Here is a 17,443-nt window from a genome sequence, read left to right as displayed (position 1 = left end):
TCTGTTTGTATATACGAGCATTTGTTAACAAATAAAAAAGGGGTTAATTTTGATGCTCAATACCTTTTCTTTTCTCTTTTTTCTTCATCTTTCTTCTTTCTTTCTTTCTTTTTTTCTTGGCACTCTACGTCTCCTAGACATATTACAATGATCTTCTATAGTCTCAAATGAAGGCAGATTTTTCTCATGTAACTGGTTTCTTAATCTACTATTTTCTATTCTATATGTTTCTATTTCTATAGACAAAATTGAGAAGAAATTGAAAATGACTAGACAAAACTCCCAAAAAACCTGGAACTAAAATAATGCTTTCACCATAATTACAAGGAATTGCAATTCGCAAAAAGATTTATATACGTGAGACTTGATAGAACAGCTGTAAATTGGATTCTTGATGAAAACTATAGAGTATACAATTTCATATCTTGTATCCTTTCTAAAGATCAAGCATATAGAGAACTTTATAAACAATTCAAGAAGAATGTCAAAATCACATCAAGAAATTCAGGACCATGAGAGAGAGAGAGAGAGAGAGAGAGAGAGAGATGCTTTTCAATATTAAATTGTTTATTATTTTAGTCAACTCTAGAAGAAAGTATGCCCGTCCAAGATTAAAAGATGAATTTTAATGACACAATGAACTGGAGATCTCATGGGGAATTTTTAAACAGAAAACACATAAAGAAAAAGCTAGCATTTCATCTCATGGCTACAAATCAATCAATGACTAAAGTTATTTTGGTTTTAGAGTTTAAAGGGCCTTTTTCCAATGGGCTCCACTAAATTGGACTATTGAGCATTATTTAACCAAAAACATATCCATCATCAGACCTATACCAACTCTTCTACAAGAATTTGTCTCTGATCTAAAAATATGACTTTCTGTTATTATAGTGTTAAGTTGGGATCTGATCAAGTTTTAGTATATCAACTTGGGAACTGATAAAGTTTAAACTAAGGATAGAAAATTTGGGAATAGGAGAGGAGAGACTCCCGAGGTTAAATATCCCATGTCAAATTAATTTTCTATTTTAATTTTTTTTGGGTAATGCGGGGTGTCCTAAACCAGCTTACGCGTACATCGCCTATAACCCCACCCACAGCCGTTTTACATGCTTACGCGTGAGGTGGCCCTAGCAGTTAGTAAGTTAGGAGAATCAAACCTGAAATTTTAGAAGGGAACAAACCTGTAAGTTTCATGCCAAGACGCTGGCTGTTATTCCAAAAGCGGATATTGGATTGGCTTAACTGACAAGGGGAATAATCTCACACTACCCTTTTTTGTAGGAAAACAATTTTTTTGCTCTTTCTTATAGGCCTCTACGTGATTCTGGGCCGGCCTAACTTGCGAAAGCATTACCCTTTCCCATTTTGAACAACTTCAGTTTTGCATCTGGGCCCAATCCGAAAATATAGAGTTTTCTGGGAATTACCATTTATTTTTCCAGCTAACGTCTGTATCGTTAGTAATGTTTGAACCCAGTCAAATGCATACGAGTACATGATGCCTATTACTGGACAGTTTAGACTACTACTTCTTGTTTTGGGAATACTAAGACACAGTTCCAGCTAACGTCTGTATCGTTAGCAATGTTTGAACCCAGTCAAATGCATACGAGTACATGACGCCTATTACTGGATAGTTTAGACTACTACTTCTTGTTTTGGGAATACTGAGACACGGGGACAAGAATTTTTTAGAATAGCAGATTCCTGACCAGAACAATGGCACTCTTCATCTGTGGTAATTAACGTGTTCTTTTTGACATAGCCGATGTCAACCCCAGATAAAACTCGCTTTGGGTATGTACAAAGCTATCATATTAAACGATCATTTATCATGAGAATGTCATAAACTTAACCGAGGATAGCTGTTCTTAGAAATCTCAGCATTATCCATTATTTGCTCATAGCTGATGGCTAAAAACTGGCGATTGATCTCATATAGCTACAACAAAAGCAATCTCATATAGCTATAACAAAAGTAATCTATTGAAATTTATTCTGCAGTGGAAGTTATTGGGGGCATTAGCCCATGGCGTAGGAAGGAGTTGGCAAGTTGATCACAGTGGTCTTCACCTTGGTCATCAGGTTTATGCTGTTGGTGACCCCTTGTGATCCAATTCCACTGTCCTTCAAACCCTGCCAAAAGCAACAAAAATGTATCTCAATTGCTAGTCACTGTAGGACTATAGAGAATACTCAATTACCCTTTTTAAGGCTGTGTTTTGGATCTTTTAGTTTACGTCGGGAAAAGAAAATCAAACAGATTTGTGAAAAGAAAATCAAACAGATTTGTGAAGCTAATCTCATTTTTTTTGCCGCTTGCTCTTTCCCCTTTTGTTTCTTATTTTCCTCTCAATAATCCCCTCCACACTTGAGATTCGAACACAGCCTAAATTGAATATTGCTTGGCAGGTCTCTAGGGAGTTGTAGGTCACCTGGAATGGGAAATGATCTGGGCCCCGGGCTGGTGCTGAGTTGATCTGAATTGTTCCTGACTCCATGGCATCACTGATCAAAATAGCTTTGTTGATGTCTCTTGTGAAGACACAGCCCTGCAATTCAGTTGCATTTATCAGCATCTCATCAGTGTCACTTGGGGTTTCTATGGTTATGGATTGTGTTATTAACAGTCAGTTGGCAGTGGTTATTAGTATTGAATGGCACGAGAAAAGTGATTGCAAGCACGTGAAAAAGCGCTAAGAAATGTGTACAAATGTTTCGGCGCTAAGGGTCCCCAATTTGGACATTTTCCTCAGCAGTCCACTGTGCTGTTGTTACTTGTTAGCATGATCCGAAGGCTATTTTCTCACATCCTATGATTTAGGTACTGACATAACTATATACCTGGCGAAAAGAAAGGAGAATTCGTTTTGTTGCATTCTTGAAGTAAAAATCAGAGACATATAAACTGTAAGAACATTCAAAAATGGAGGAAAGTAACCTCTACTTAGTAGGCAATCTTTTACCATTTAATGTTTATCATCATAAGGGTTGTGCTAATTGATGCAAAAAATGTTAGATGAGGACAACCAAATTTTCAGAAAGCATCTACCACATCACAACGCACTCTAGTGGAGAAAGGAAATACTAATGTCTATGAAAAAGACGACATAATTGAGCAGGCAGTTAGATGTAATCCTCATGATAGTTGAGATTCAGAACTTGTTAAAAAGAAGAGGAAGAAAAAGGAAAAGAAATGCTTTTGAGATAGTTGTCGTACCTGGAGACCGAAATTGCTTGCATTGCAATGGTGAATCCCTTCTTCAACGGTGTTGATTCTAATAACAGGCAAAACTGGCCCAAATGGCTCCTCCCACGCGATCCTCATGTCAGGACGGACATTATCCAGCAACAAGGGCCAAATAAGGTTGCCATCCCTCTTGTACTCTTGGCAAAATGTGGCTCCTTTCTTTTTAGCATCCATAACCAACCCTTCAATGAAATTTGCAGAGGATTCTGTGACGACCGGAGTGATGTCACAGTTTTCCTCAGGCGGTCCCACAGTCAACTTTGCTACTTTGGTGTTCACTTTTTCAACGAGGGAATCGGCGATGGATTCCATGGCCAAGACAACCTTCACAGCAGTGCATCTTTGACCACTGTTACAAATGTTTGTACCAAGCTTGAGAAGTTTTACATGTTGAGTTTGATGCAAAATGGAAGATAAATGTATCCTAAACAAGTAGTGAGGAGGTCCCACTAATCTCATTTTTGAACCACAAGGAACTTGACACTGTTTGCAAAAAATGAAGCAAATTTCGGTTTCTTTGATGATTATGCAAGTTAGCTTGTATCCGACGTGGCTCATTAACCCTATCCTTAACATGAAAAAGATGAATGCTCATCTGACAATCCTCAAGTGGCAAGGCTATTGAAGTGGTGCATAACAAAAAATGATGGCGGCAAAATGCCCCCCACCGTTAGCCCCATTGATTGGGATTACATCGGTGCTGTTATTGTTGTTGTGGCCAAATGCCCAGCCTAATTATCTAAGGTTGTGTTTGGATCATGGCTTTGGGGAAGATTTGACAAGGGAAAGAAATGGCTAAACAGTTTCACAAACCCCTTTCCTTTCTCTTCGTAAAAAATTATCCAAGATCCAAAGACAGCTGAAACTAGTTCGACAACATAAAAATGTGTTTGTCTGCACATTGTCGAGATCTTTTAACACATCACATTATCTAAACTCGAGTATATAGAGAATATGGGATTTCTACACTAACAACTAACTACCACATCCCCTTTGCAAGTAGCATTTGCAATTACCAAATAGTTGTCCACAAAAGGTTTCATTCACCTGTAGGAGAAACCTCCTTTTATAATGTTTGCTGCTACCAAATCAAGATCAGCATCTTCAAGCACAATACACGCATCTTTTCCTCCCAGCTCCATCTGTAGAGGAACCATACCTGCTTTCTTTGAAATTGCAACACCAGTGTCTCCACCAGTGAAGCTGCATGAAGAAATTATGAAACTAGGGATGAGTAAGCATATATAAGGTGAACGAAGCAAGAACTAAAGTAGCACTAAGGAAAAGAAAAGAACTTTGATTACCTTATACAGTTCACCCCCGGATGCATTGTGAGGAAATCACCAATCTCAGAACCTTTCCCTGTGATACAACTGATGAGGCCCTTGGGAAATCCAGCTAAGTGGAAGCAATGAACCATATGAAGACAAGCCACAGCACCCTGGAGGAAAGTTCAGATGAGAATGATCTCTTTCTAACGGCTGTGGAATGAACCATGCTAGTTCAACTCATGTTTGGTTTATTAACAGTTCACTCATGATTGGCTAACTATGAAAAAAAATACACAATCTGAAAGCGCTTTGAAGTTTATTAATTATCTTATCTCGGCTTGAAAAGTTTATAAGCATTTAGACTAGTCAACCCGAGTTCAGCTCATGATCGGCACAAATGAAAAACAAGTCGAGCTCAAACACATCTAGAAGCCTGTTAACTTTTCGATCCAAGCTTAAACTATCCACTTCTGAGCTCGACTTGGCTTACAACTCTGGTAACATACAGTTTAAATGATTGTGATAGTAATATAAGGAATGGTTTCTTGGCCTCTCTTTTTTGGGTCTTCTAAGCAAATTGAATAAATTAAAGGCAAAAGGAGTCCTATATAAATTATAGTGAAATATTCTTACCTGAGTTGGAGGCTTGAGCACGAGAGAGTTTCCAGCAATAATAGCAGGAGCAATTTTGGAGACAGCAAGGTTGACAGGATAGTTGAAGGGTGGAATGGCCAGCACAACCCCAAGGGGAATCTGCAATTCCGATCAGTTGAACCACAAATATTATTGAACGTGAATGAATAACAAGTTCATCACAAAAGCCATGAAGCAATTACTGGGCCAGGACTAGGAAGCCTCGAAGTTACAATTCAGAATTCCGATGCAGCTCCAACACAGTATGTGTTTTATAGATCAATTGGGACGAAATAGTTCATAATGTGTACAAATATTTTAGACGTTAAATTTAAGTCAAATCTGAGTTCAAATGCAGTCATTGGGGCAAGCACAACAAGATGTGCAACTCTCTCTGGTTCTGATCACGGGCGGTTCTCCAGTCCCAATCCCATTTCTAGTGTAGTAGTGTTCTATGTTGGTTCATACCACGATTGTCCCCATGCCCAAACCCCGTCCGAATCCCATTTCTCCTATCCACTGAAAATGTGACAGAGATGGGCATTGGAGCGGGAGAAGAAGAGTATCTGGCCTCCAGTAATCCCTCCTTATTCGAAAGCTTCCATTTACCTAGTACAAGGTCTAGTTCCCGAATAATCAAAAGATCATTTGTACACCATACCCAGTTCTAGCAAAAGTACGCCAAATTGACTGGAAGTTATTTATCCGATTTCCAATATAAAATACATTTTCTCAAACTCTCTCATCTGCAAAAGCCTGTTATCGTCTCTTTCATCCGAATCCCTTTGACACTCCATTATCTCTATTGTATATAAACAATTAGTGCAGATGTAAAGGAGAAATACACCAAAAAGTACACGGGCAAGGAAAGATCTCAAATTTGATGGTAGAAGAGTAAGAAAAGTACCTTCGAAGTAAGGCAGTACTTGGTCCTCTCATTTCCAGGAAAACTATCAGACACTAAGAACTTCCCCTCTCCAAGAATCCGGACCCCTTCTTCAGCACAGTATGAAACAAGATCACCAGACCTTACAACCTTCGCCAAAAACCCACAATTCAGATCACTCAATCAGCTTCAAATTTTACTATTAATTGGTCAAATTTTTGAAACAACTCAAGTACCTCAGTTACTGAATCTTTTGCTGGCTTCGCAATTTCCTTCACTAGGCACTCTGCAATGGGGGCTTTGTGCTCTTTGAGAAGAGCTGCTGCCTTGTGAAGGAGCTCGGCTCTCTTCCAAAGCGGGGTTTTCGCCCATTGTTTTTGCGCCGTTTTTGCTATTTCCATTACCTTGTTCACCTCTTCTTGTGTGCAAGCTGAATTGAGGCCATAGGATCATAATCGAGTAGTTAACGTTCAAGAAATGCAAGATTCAAGAAAACACTTGATTGTTTCTCATTCTGGTTCAGATGGGCTGATGGGCTACACACACACACGCTAGGCTACAATAGTTGGAACATAGCTTTTGAGACTGAAATCCGGACCTACTTTAGCCTTCTATTTCTTCTCAAGTCTGTGTTTGAATCATGGATTTGTAAAGCAATATATCAAAAACTTACTTATTTAGCTTTTTGGTCTTAAAATTTTTTTTATCGGTGGAAGTCAGTATTGTTAGAATAGTTAGATTAACAACTACTGACCTTCTTTTCTCTGCCCCCGAAGTCCACCCCTGCGGTACGTTGGGCCAAAGGCCTTTTGGCTTTTCATTTTACTTTGTTTTCTCTTTATTTTAACACTGTTTGTTTGCTGAAAAATAGTACTCCTTATTAGACTGTGAAAAGGAAAACGGGTATTGCATCTTAAATTTACCCGCTACTTTCTGTGAGAAACCAGAAACAATTTTTTGTGAGGAAAAAACACAACTTTCTAGGATTCCAAGAAACAAAAGTTCATTAATTATCTACAAGAACTTGAAGAAAACCTAAATCCCCAAATCCCCAACTGCTTATCTTTCCAAACCAGAACTAAATATGCATAAACATACAGAGTCTTAGACCTTGTTCGTTTGGGATACTTAAACTTTTTGCGCACGGTCTTCAATAAATTTTCTCTATCTATTTTTTTTCAATCATTATTCTTCAAAATCTGCCTCAAAATCCAAACCGAACTGGGCCTCATGTATATAATATATGTATACAACATGGTAAGCAAGTTAATTGATGATTATTACTACCTTGAACCTTGTACTGGGTCTTTCTTGTAGTTGGATTGACAATAGCCACAGATTTCCCAGAGGAAGATTTCTTCCACTCCCCATCTGCGTAGTACTTGAACACATCCCCATCGGTTATCTCTGCAAATAATCCACTCCCAGCCATTGGCAATGACCCAAAAACTCTCCCCTGGCCTCCTCCTAGGCGGTTCCTGGTGAGAGAAAGTAGAGAGAGAAGCAGAGAAATGGTGACTGGTAGAGCTGAGAGAGTGTGTGACACTGGTTTGTTGTTTGGTGTGTGGTTGATAACTTGAGTATCCAAGAGGGGATGATTATTTAAATAAATTAAATGACGTGTCCAAGAGGGGATGATTATTTAAATAAATAAAATTGTTTTCAACTTTTTGAAAAATTACACATTTATTAAGTCAGTGCTTAGTGTTTCCAAGCAAAAAATGAAGTCAGTGCTGAGTCAATAAAACTATGGTTACACCATTTGGTGTACACCAAATACCAAATGTAAACCATCTCCAATAGAATTCATTTAGGAATTTTATACAAATAATTGAAGCCGTTCAATTTTTTCAAAATATTTTTTTAAGCATCCTTCTAAAAAATCAGTTTCTTTGGATATTGGTAAATGTTTGATCGATTTTACGCCCGATTTACTGACAACAAATTGAGCATAGAATCGATTAAGCCTTTACCGATATCTAAAGTAGCTGATTTTTTACGAAAATACTTAAAATATATTTTTATCATAAAATTAATGACCAAGAATTTGGGTTATTATACTACCCTGTAGCAGCTAAAAAATGAAAAAAGAAACTCTATAATTTATTTTTCTAGGGTAGGTGGACTCCACATTTGGACTCAACGGTTACAGGCAAAAGTTAGTTAGCCTCGTTTTTGTTTTCATTTTGCCTGCTGGCAAGTGGCAATACATTTTTCTTCCTTTATTTAGGCTACATTAGCACGTGTGCACCCTCTTTCACTTACCATGCAACTCACGTCCCTCGAACTAATTCCTACGGTCCTTTTTCATCTTCATTACATACGCTTGCGCGGTTGGCAAAAAGAGTCGAATACATGAGATCATAAAATAGAACAAATTCTAAATTCTCAAGCCTTCACCACCAGGCCAAACCCGTAGTGTTAAATACTAGTAGTAATTGATTTAGGCACAACCTTAATTTGTCCATAATTTAATGCCTATACAACTCTAAAATGAGAATGGTACCTCTCAATTTGAGCCTGGGGCCTAATATAGAGAGTTCGGTGGGTTTGAGTAATTGAATAACAAATATTATAGCATGGAAATTTTGGTTCCAAAATTCAAAAAACAGCAAAAGTGTTGGTTATCTTTTGTTATGCCATTGGAAAGATAATTAGAGATTATATGTGAGTTCCTTATTAAAATCAAACCTGGCAAACATTATTTTTTTGAGATTTTGATTTTACTTAACTTGTGAGCTACTACATAGCTTGTCTGGTATGGTCATTGCCGAAATAATTGTTGACACACAATTAATGGCTACAACCACTAAAAACAAAAGTGGCAATAATTCCCTTATACTACCTACCCAAAAATCACAATAGTGTAGTCAAAAAGTTGGGAGCCACAAGATCACGATTGTATTTTGCTCTGTCGCGGCCTTCTTTGCCAAAACATCCGCTACTTTATTATATAGCATCCCGAAAACAAAAATTGAGTTTGAGAAACACAAAATCTCGCACGAGCCTTAGACAGTCTTGGAGTAGTGCTTGGAGTTAGCTCGGACGAGCCGCCTCCCCGTGAAAAAACATGAAAACAAACTTGAATCAATATCCAAATGCTACGTTTTATAACCACAATTTTAAGCAAGCCGTAGTCATTCATTCCCCCTATGTTAAAGAGATATCAACCCATGGGGTCCTAGAATTGCACCGACTAGCACGCGGGGCCCACTCCGGGCCCCGCACGAAAGATTCGAGCCATTAAATAATTTTAAAAAAAATCAAGTGGGCTTACGAAAAATTAGCTCAATTCGACATGTGTAGGTGCTTGATCCAAACTTTCAAGTTTTGAAAAAAAAAAAGAAAAAATTGGAAGATTGGATGAAAAATGGGATGATTGGATCAAGTTCCTACACATATTAGATTGAGCTAGTTTTTAATAGGCCCACTCAATTTTTTTTAAAAGATTAATGAACAGCTTGAATGATCCATGCAGATCTGAAGTAGGCTCCGCATGCCCATCGATGCAATTTCGGAACCCCATGGGTCGGTGGCTGTCGCAGTCCTCAAATAAAAATGTACACGCTAGATTATTTTATCCATTGACGCCAATTTTCCTTTTTGTTGGAGAGATTTGCGCATGTAAGAGAAAACAGGAAACAGATCCAAGCATGGATATCCTATCCTCATCTCATTTAGAAAAGGAATAGGTAAAGGATATTCCATTATTCCATCGGTATGGGTATCTCATTTCCAACCACCGCAGCTGTCCAATAGTCAAACCATGGATGCAGGGGCTCTGCTGCCCATCATGGCAAAGCAGCTCCAACCCAAACCTCATACCTCCAACTCACAACTCACACGGCACCGTTTTGATAAGGAAAAAAAAAAAATTCTTCCGCTTGCGATTCTATGGAGCAGAAACGTGATTATGAGAGTCCTAGAGTTAAAATTTAATTATGTTTCTTTAGAATAATATGATCAGAATAATAAGATCTTCACGTCAATTCAAACGGATTGAAAATTGGAGCACTTAAATTTTTTAATCATATTTTTAATATATAAACGGTCTAAAAAAATTAAGTACCTCAATTTTTAATTCGTTTGAACAAGTAAGAATATCTTATTATTCTAATCATATTATTCTAAAGTATCATAATTAATTTTTGTCTCTAGAGCTTTCATAATTAAGTATCTGTTCTTTATTTAGGATAAAAAAATGATTATGAGAGTCCCATAGACAAAAGTTAATTATATCTCTTTAGAATAATATAATTAGAATAATAAGATTTTCGTACTTGTTCAAAAGAATTAAAAATTGGCACACTTAATTTTTTTAGACCGTTTATATATTAAAAAATATGATTAAAAAATTAAGTGCTCCAATTTTCAATCCATTTGAATTGACGCGAAGATCTTATTATTCTGATCATATTATTCTAAAGAGACATGATTAAAATTTAACTCTATGGCTCTCATAATCACGTTTCTGTTCCATAGGATTGCAAGCGGAAGAGTTTGTTTTTGTTTCCCTTATCAAAACGGTGCCGTGTGAGGTGTGGGTTGGGACTGCTGTGCCATGGTGGGCAGCAGAGCCCCGCGTCCGTCAAACCATACCATATTTACACCTCTTTCATAGAAGTTAGAAGTTGGAGGTTGGAAGTTGGAACTACATCTTCCTCCCCAAGAGTGCAGCTGGAGGTTTTTTTAGGGTTTGATACAACTTCAATTACTCGGGATGCTGCCGAGCACCCCGTGCCGAATGGGGTGCCGAGCGACATCCGGCCGTTTATCTCGATACGAACGATTCGGATTGAATTTGAGCACATACAAATTTGAGCAGTTGATTGTCGAGATGAACGGCCGAATTAGGTGCTCGGCACCGCTACCAAACACCTCTGCTTGGCAACACCATCCGAGCAGCTAGTCACCTGTGACTAGGGGGCCACACTAGGCTACTTGGATGGAGGACATAGTGATTGGTAATCAATTTTCGAAAACAATTGTTGACAACATAAAGGTACCAGATCACCATTCCAAAATAGCAATGGATCAAATGTGCGGAAAAAAAAAGAGGGCAAAACAAGAAACAACCAGTGCATCCTATTAATAAGTATATCAAGTTATCAACGGACAAGAAGACTTTCCATATGTTTAGAAATTGAGATTCTCAATCTTCAAGTCTCTATATTCCACTTGTGTTTATGAACTTGAAAAAATGAGATTGCACAAAAGGCAACCCACATGCATTTTCCATTTATGTCTGCGCATCAAATATGAACAAAAAGTAAATACGGACTCTCTCTTAAAATTGCTACAAAAACAATATATGTATTGTGTTACTGTGATGCAAAACTGACGAAATCAACAACGGAAAATCATAAGAAGATGTAACCCGAAAATTACATCAAAGCTAGTATTTCACACAACCATTCAGCCGAATATGTGTCACCCCGAGCGATCACGACTCTCAATAATGGTGCCTATACAAATAACTTATCCACCCCCTAGTAATTTTCATTCACACCAAATGGTTTAGAGCAACAACACCAGCATAGTTAAATAGTAGGTTTTGGTAGAGTAGCTATGCAAATCAAAGAAAACCATGCTACAACAGATTAGGTATTTATCCATCCATTATACATTTTGCTATGGTTCTTCGGCACTTTTGGCGAAGTACTATTGCACAACAAAAGACTAAAAAATTGATTTTTGTCCCCTTCATCCACTTAATCTCCTCTCACTCTCTCTCTTAACATTTAACCTCTTCTCTCTTTACTCTTTACGGGTGACAGGGATTATATAGAATAGTTTATAGAGTAGAGATATGGATACATAGCATTGCTACAGAATAGGAGAAAAATTGGGTAGGTAAAATACAAAAAAGTATATTTTAACTAGTTATTTTACCTATTTGTTGGTGTACTTGCTCCTATGGAACCATTTTCCAACAATATCAAAACAAAAAAGAAAAGCAGATAAGCTGTTTTCACTCTTTCCTTGATGGGAATGGTTAGAGGAAAGTAGCTAAAGCCCAAAATGAAAGTGGGTCATCTTTTAGGTGAAGTATTGAAGGGCTTGCTTTAATTTGTAGCCAGAGGCCCATGCGGTGAGGAATAAGAAGAGTCTCAATTAGTTTTTTTTTGAAGCTACCAGCCTTGACAGAAGTCACAGAATGGAGGATGATCACCAAGTCAATTTTTTCTTTTCTTTTTTTGCCGCCTTACATGGACCTTTTATAATTTTGGTCTATATATTTATACTTTTGAATTTCTCTCATCGAGACGAAAAAATTGATGTAAAAATGTTACCCAAATCTCTTAAAAATTGAGAAAAACAAAAAACAGCCAAAAAGCCCGTATCTAAATTCAATGACCCACAAGCGGACAATGCCCGTGGACCACAAGCCCATCATATCAAGACCCCCCCGGGACATGGCAATTCCATTGATTTGGACAACGCTCATTGCTGTTCAAAAGCGAAAAACAAATCTCCAAAACGAAAAACGACTTCATTGAGGGGTGTTTTCAGTAGTAAAAAATTTGTAGATTTTTATTCGTAGTCAAGAAGTTGTTAGGTGTTGATGGTTTGTGAGTAGAGTTATTATGGCAAAAATAATATTTGTTGATAAAAAAAATTTGTTAGTGGAAATGAGATGATAAAATGCTGAAAGTTTTTTGTTAGTGAAACGAAATGATAAAATGCGTTAAGTTTTTAGTGATTTTTGTTAGTGAAAACAGGGCTGAGGGCTAAAATAATCCTGCGGCCAGAATGCTAAATTCTCAAAGTACAAGGGTCCATTTGCAAAAAAAAAAAAAAAACAAGAAAAAACAAGAAAAATGACTAACCGGAGGATCTTTTCGAAGTTTCACTGTTCAGCATTCCCACTTTGTTCTCCTCTTCCAAATCAAATTGTACAATGAAGGATGGCAAAAGCTTGATTGTTGGAAAGCATGGAAATCATTGAAGAATCTAGAAATTAAAATCCGAATAACCTAGCAATCGTGGTAATGGGTTGCCATTGGAACTTCATGAGTTGTGGCGTCCTTAGTATTTTCAACTAAAATTGGGCTATTTCATCACCAATTAAGATTGCAATTCACCGAATTTTCGTTTGACCGGAAAAAAAAAAAGATTGCAATTCACTAGAGTCTTCGCTCTTCAGGACACCAATTGTTAGAAGTGTTTGCTTATTCAATTATTTTAGGAAGCATGTTATCAACGAGTTTGGAGAAAATAAACCAGCTCGATTGTTAGTACGAGCTCAGAAAAAAAAAATCCACAAAGGCTGAATAAGAAAACGGTCAACTCCCTAAAAATGACAGGAGTGGTATGCATGTGTCGTTTTGAAAGACGAGTTTCATACAAAATCCATAATTCCGCCTTCAATTATTTTAGAAAGCATGTTATCAACGAGTTTGAAGAAAATAAATCAGTTTAATTGTTGACATGAGCTCAGAAAAAAATTCACAAAGGCTTAACAAGAAGACGATCAACCCCCTAAAAAAAGACAGAAGGAAGACGAGTTTTATACAAAATCTATAATTCCGCCTTCAATTATTTTAGGAAGCATGTTATCAACTAGTTTGAAGAAAATTAACAAGTTCAATTGTTGACACGAGCTCGGAAAAAAATCTACAAAAGGCTCAACAAGAAAATGGTCAACCCCTGAAAAGACAGAAGGAAGGCGAGTTTCATACAAATCACATGAACCCATAATTCCCTCGTCCTTTCGCACAGTATCATCAGAGATATAGATATATACCCACGCCTATATATATACTCCCCTTCCCCGTCCAGCCCTCCTCTTCCCGTACCCATTCCGCTGACAAAAAGTCTAGAACTACAATGTGAGCCGTTTTGCTCCACGCCCGTTTTTCCCTCTCCTCTTTGTCTTCCCCGCTCTATATCTGTCTCTCTCTAAAGCCCTGCCTCTCATTGTCCACTCACCCGCGGTGTTCACTTTCATCTCCCCAATCCTCGCGGAGAAAACCCCTAGAAAATTTTCATTTTTGCTTCACAATCCGTTGCCCAGTGGTTCAAGAATCTCTGACGTTTAAGGTTAGACCCACAAAAGATTTTTTTATACTCTCACCAGTAGCTTCAACTCTGTTTCAGTTTTAGCATTCTGAGCAGCTTCTACCTACTGGGTATAGCACGTACATTCCATGTTTCTGTCGTTTAGGTTTAGATGGGTTTTAAAGTTTCTTGATTCTGTCCGTCTTGTTTTTGTTTCATATGTGGGTTCTTGGTTCATTAGTTCACGTCCCTTGGTGCATTTGTGCCCCTTTTTCTCTGGGAGGAAAACCCCAGAAGTTAGAAACTTTCCCAATTGATTCACAACCCACGACAGAGTAGTTCAAGAATCTTTCGGTTAGACCCAGAAATCTTTGGACTCATCTCTAGCTTCAATGTGCTTCGATTTTAGGGGTTTTATGTGTTTTTTCCCACTGGGTATTTCATGGGATTTTGTATGGGTACAGATTTTTCTGGTTGATTGGGTTTCATGAGTTCTTGATTCGATCTTGTCGGATATAATTTTTTTTTTGTTTGATAGGAAGGTTATTGATTCGATCTTGTTGAAGAAATGGTTGCTCTTGTGTAAACTTGGGTCGTATCACACTTCGAAGTCTTGAATGATAACCTTGAATGAGTTTGCATCGACGATTCATGTACTGATGTTATTTTCTCGGGTTGTCTAATTAGGTCTCATGGTTTCGGAATTCATTGTTTAATTCGTTTTTTCGTTTGATAGGTTTGTTCTTGATTCAGTCGTGTTGAAGAAATGGCTGTTTTACCTGAAATTGGGGCATTTGACATTAGGGAAGTTTGGAATGATAACCTTGAAGATGAGTTTGCACTTATTCGTGGCATCGTAGATGATTACACTTACATAGCTATGGATACTGAATTCCCTGGAGTTGTTCATACCCTGAATTCGAATTCCACTCCTCAACGCTACACTGACTATGGTACCTTAAAGGCCAATGTTGATATCTTGAAGTTAATCCAGTTGGGTCTTACGTTTTCTGACGAGAAAGGGAATCTTCCCATCTGTGGGGTTGACAAGTACTGTGTTTGGCAATTCAATTTCCGCGAATTCAATGTGGATGAAGATATCCATAACCACGCTTCGATTGAGCTCTTACAAAAGGCTGGCCTGGATTTCAAGATGAACAATGAGAAAGGCGTAGATGCCAACCGGTTTGGCGAGCTCTTCATGTCTTCTGGGGCTGTATTGAATGATGATGTACAATGGGTTACCTTCCATAGTGCTTATGATTTTGGGTATTTGGTTAAGCTATTGACCGGCAAGAATCTGCCTGATACACTCGAGGAATTCTTGGATTTGATCAAATTGTATTTCCCGACAATGTACGATACTAAGCATCTGATGAAGTTTTGCCACGATGTACATGGTGGATTGAACAAGGTCTCTAAGCAGTTGGGTGTCAAAAGGGTTGGTGCAGCTCATCAAGCTGGTTCAGATAGTTTGCTTACTTGTTTTACTTTCATGAAGCTGAAGGAGAATTTCTTGAATGGCTCACCTGAGAGATTTTCTGGTGTGTTGTATGGCCTTGAAGCTGAATAGATACTACTATACTCATTGAATCGCAGAAAACTAGCAAGTCTTGGAAAAAATACAATTTGTTCTTGTACTGAAGTTGATGTTAGTTCAGTTTCTCAGTCTGGTACCAAATGTGCTCTTTCTTCTTGCTTGACAACTATTGTGTGTGTTTCTAGGAAGAAATTTACAAGCAGAAATTTTACTCCCTCCCTCTCATAATGTTTGGCATTTTCAAGAATGCGTGTCATTTTTAAATTGCATATATCTTTCAATTCATAATGTTTTAGGCAATTTTTTGAACTTTGTTTAATAAAACAAATTAAACTTTATCAAATAAGATTCATATTGCTTATAAAAAAATTTATGGATTAAAAGATATAGTTAATTTTTTCATAAGGCTGGAATAGTGAAAGTGCCAAACATTATGGGACGGAGGGAGTAACTTTTACCAAGCAGCTGATGGTGTTTGACGAAAATTCCTATGATCAGGTTTTGAAAATTTGAAGATTCTTAAAAAAGGAATTGATTTTTTCATACTCCCCGTTTATCCAAATGCACTTCCCTTTTGTTTTGTGGTGATGTGAAATTCCATGATTACCTTTTTCATATGTGAAGGGAAAAATGTACGAATAGTAAGTTTGTAATTTTACATGAATGGAGACAAAAAATGGAGTGCATTTAAACACAAGGGGAGTGGTGAAAATCAATTTCCATTCTTAAAAAGTTGAAAAATAGCCTATAATTTGATTTTGTAGAAGTTGGTTTGGAGTGCTTTTGGAACTTGAATTTTGAATTCTGAATAAAAAAAATTCCCAGTGCATGACGCTCCCTCTTAAAATTGTTTTTTACAGTAAATAATTTTTTTTTTTTGGTAGCAAACGCTACTAACTTTTGCTATAATTTCTCATAGCTACAGTGAATATATTTATTTGCTTCTATTGCCTGTTGGAATATTTTGCTTAATAGGAACCGGAAAGCATCCGGACAACATACTACCAATCGGGATAGCATTTATAACCACATCATACCCACAGGAAAACAGAACTCAGCTAAGACAAAGAGATGGTTGTTTAATGGTTGGATACAAATTGAACTTGAATGGAGCGTCACAGCATGACTCAACAGAGACTACTGCTGGAGTTCTCATTCGAGATCAATATGGAAATTGCTACACAATGTGATGACACACCCCAATGATGTGCTCTGTTGAATGAATGCATGTACTTTCTTGCGACAGTTGGAAGTGAGGCATAGATATGGCAAAGGAAATGCGTGTGCGGACGAACTATTTGACTAATTTGGGCTTCCAAAAACATTCTGATTTTCATTATTTTGTTAATATGCCTGGTTCTTTGATCTTTCAATTAAGGGCCGATGTTCAGGGGGTTTCATACACTAGACTCGTGTATTCTCGTATTTTTTAGTACTAATAATATTAATTTTCCCTTTTCACTTAGGCTCAGTTTTGCTAAAGAAAAATAAGTACTTATTTTTATAATTAAAGATGATGTATTGTAAGACAAAGACTGATCTCGTAAAGCGAAAACAAGTACTAAAAAAATATTTCCTTCGTCTCAATGTAACAGTTCTTTTTGAGAGTTCATGTCACTATTCAATTAATATTTTATGTGATTTTAAAATTATTTTATTACAAAACTAATCAAGATATATCAAACAAGATTCATATTAGATATAAAATTCATTATTGATTTACAGGTATACTTACTAAGTTTTTATCTGGTTAAAATAAAATGTGAGAAAAGTAAGAACCTTAATAAAACTGAACCTTAAAAAATAAAAATAAAACCTTTGAACTAAACAACCCACAAGTTGTGGATTTATCAATT

The 17,443-nt window shown here is 37.2% G+C and overlaps 2 protein-coding genes across 2 annotated transcripts; one reads left to right on the top strand and one right to left on the bottom strand.

Annotated features, from left to right (window-relative positions):
• Positions 1 to 1,806: 1,806 nt before the first annotated feature.
• On the bottom strand, positions 1,807 to 7,620 carry LOC131320319 (NADP-dependent glyceraldehyde-3-phosphate dehydrogenase). Its single transcript, XM_058350987.1, has 9 exons — positions 7,334 to 7,620; positions 6,283 to 6,476; positions 6,068 to 6,196; positions 5,161 to 5,280; positions 4,561 to 4,697; positions 4,304 to 4,459; positions 3,227 to 3,605; positions 2,442 to 2,558; positions 1,807 to 2,142 (listed from the first exon to the last, which is right to left on the bottom strand). Exons 1-9 carry the CDS (start codon positions 7,476 to 7,478, stop codon positions 2,029 to 2,031), a joined length of 1,491 nt encoding a protein of 496 aa, XP_058206970.1. The 5' UTR covers positions 7,479 to 7,620; the 3' UTR covers positions 1,807 to 2,028.
• Positions 7,621 to 13,780: 6,160 nt separating this feature from the next.
• Positions 13,781 to 15,707, top strand: LOC131320318 (probable CCR4-associated factor 1 homolog 7). Its single transcript, XM_058350986.1, has 2 exons — positions 13,781 to 14,089; positions 14,784 to 15,707. The coding sequence occupies exon 2, from the start codon at positions 14,814 to 14,816 to the stop codon at positions 15,618 to 15,620; it is 807 nt and encodes a 268-aa protein (XP_058206969.1). The 5' UTR covers positions 13,781 to 14,089; positions 14,784 to 14,813; the 3' UTR covers positions 15,621 to 15,707.
• The last annotated feature ends 1,736 nt before the right edge of the window (positions 15,708 to 17,443 follow it).

The sequence above is a fragment of the Rhododendron vialii genome, chromosome 3a, assembly GCF_030253575.1.
Source record: "Rhododendron vialii isolate Sample 1 chromosome 3a, ASM3025357v1".
Classification (NCBI taxonomy): Eukaryota; Viridiplantae; Streptophyta; class Magnoliopsida; order Ericales; family Ericaceae; genus Rhododendron; species Rhododendron vialii.
This window is presented reverse-complemented; position numbering and strand designations above follow the sequence as displayed.

Bases quoted from the DNA above. Each gene is read 5' to 3' on its own strand.
- LOC131320319 (XM_058350987.1), bottom strand. From the start codon at position 7,478: ATGGCTGGGAGTGGATTATTTGCAGAGATAACCGATGGGGATGTGTTC. The intron at 5,281-6,067 runs GTACTTTTCTTA...TCGGAATTGCAG, and splicing joins AGTACTGCCTTACTTCGAAG to ATTCCCCTTGGGGTTGTGCT. The intron at 4,460-4,560 runs GTAATCAAAGTT...TTCTTCATGCAG, and splicing joins CCGGGGGTGAACTGTATAAG to CTTCACTGGTGGAGACACTG.
- LOC131320318 (XM_058350986.1), top strand. From the start codon at position 14,814: ATGGCTGTTTTACCTGAAATTGGGGCATTTGACATTAGGGAAGTTTGG.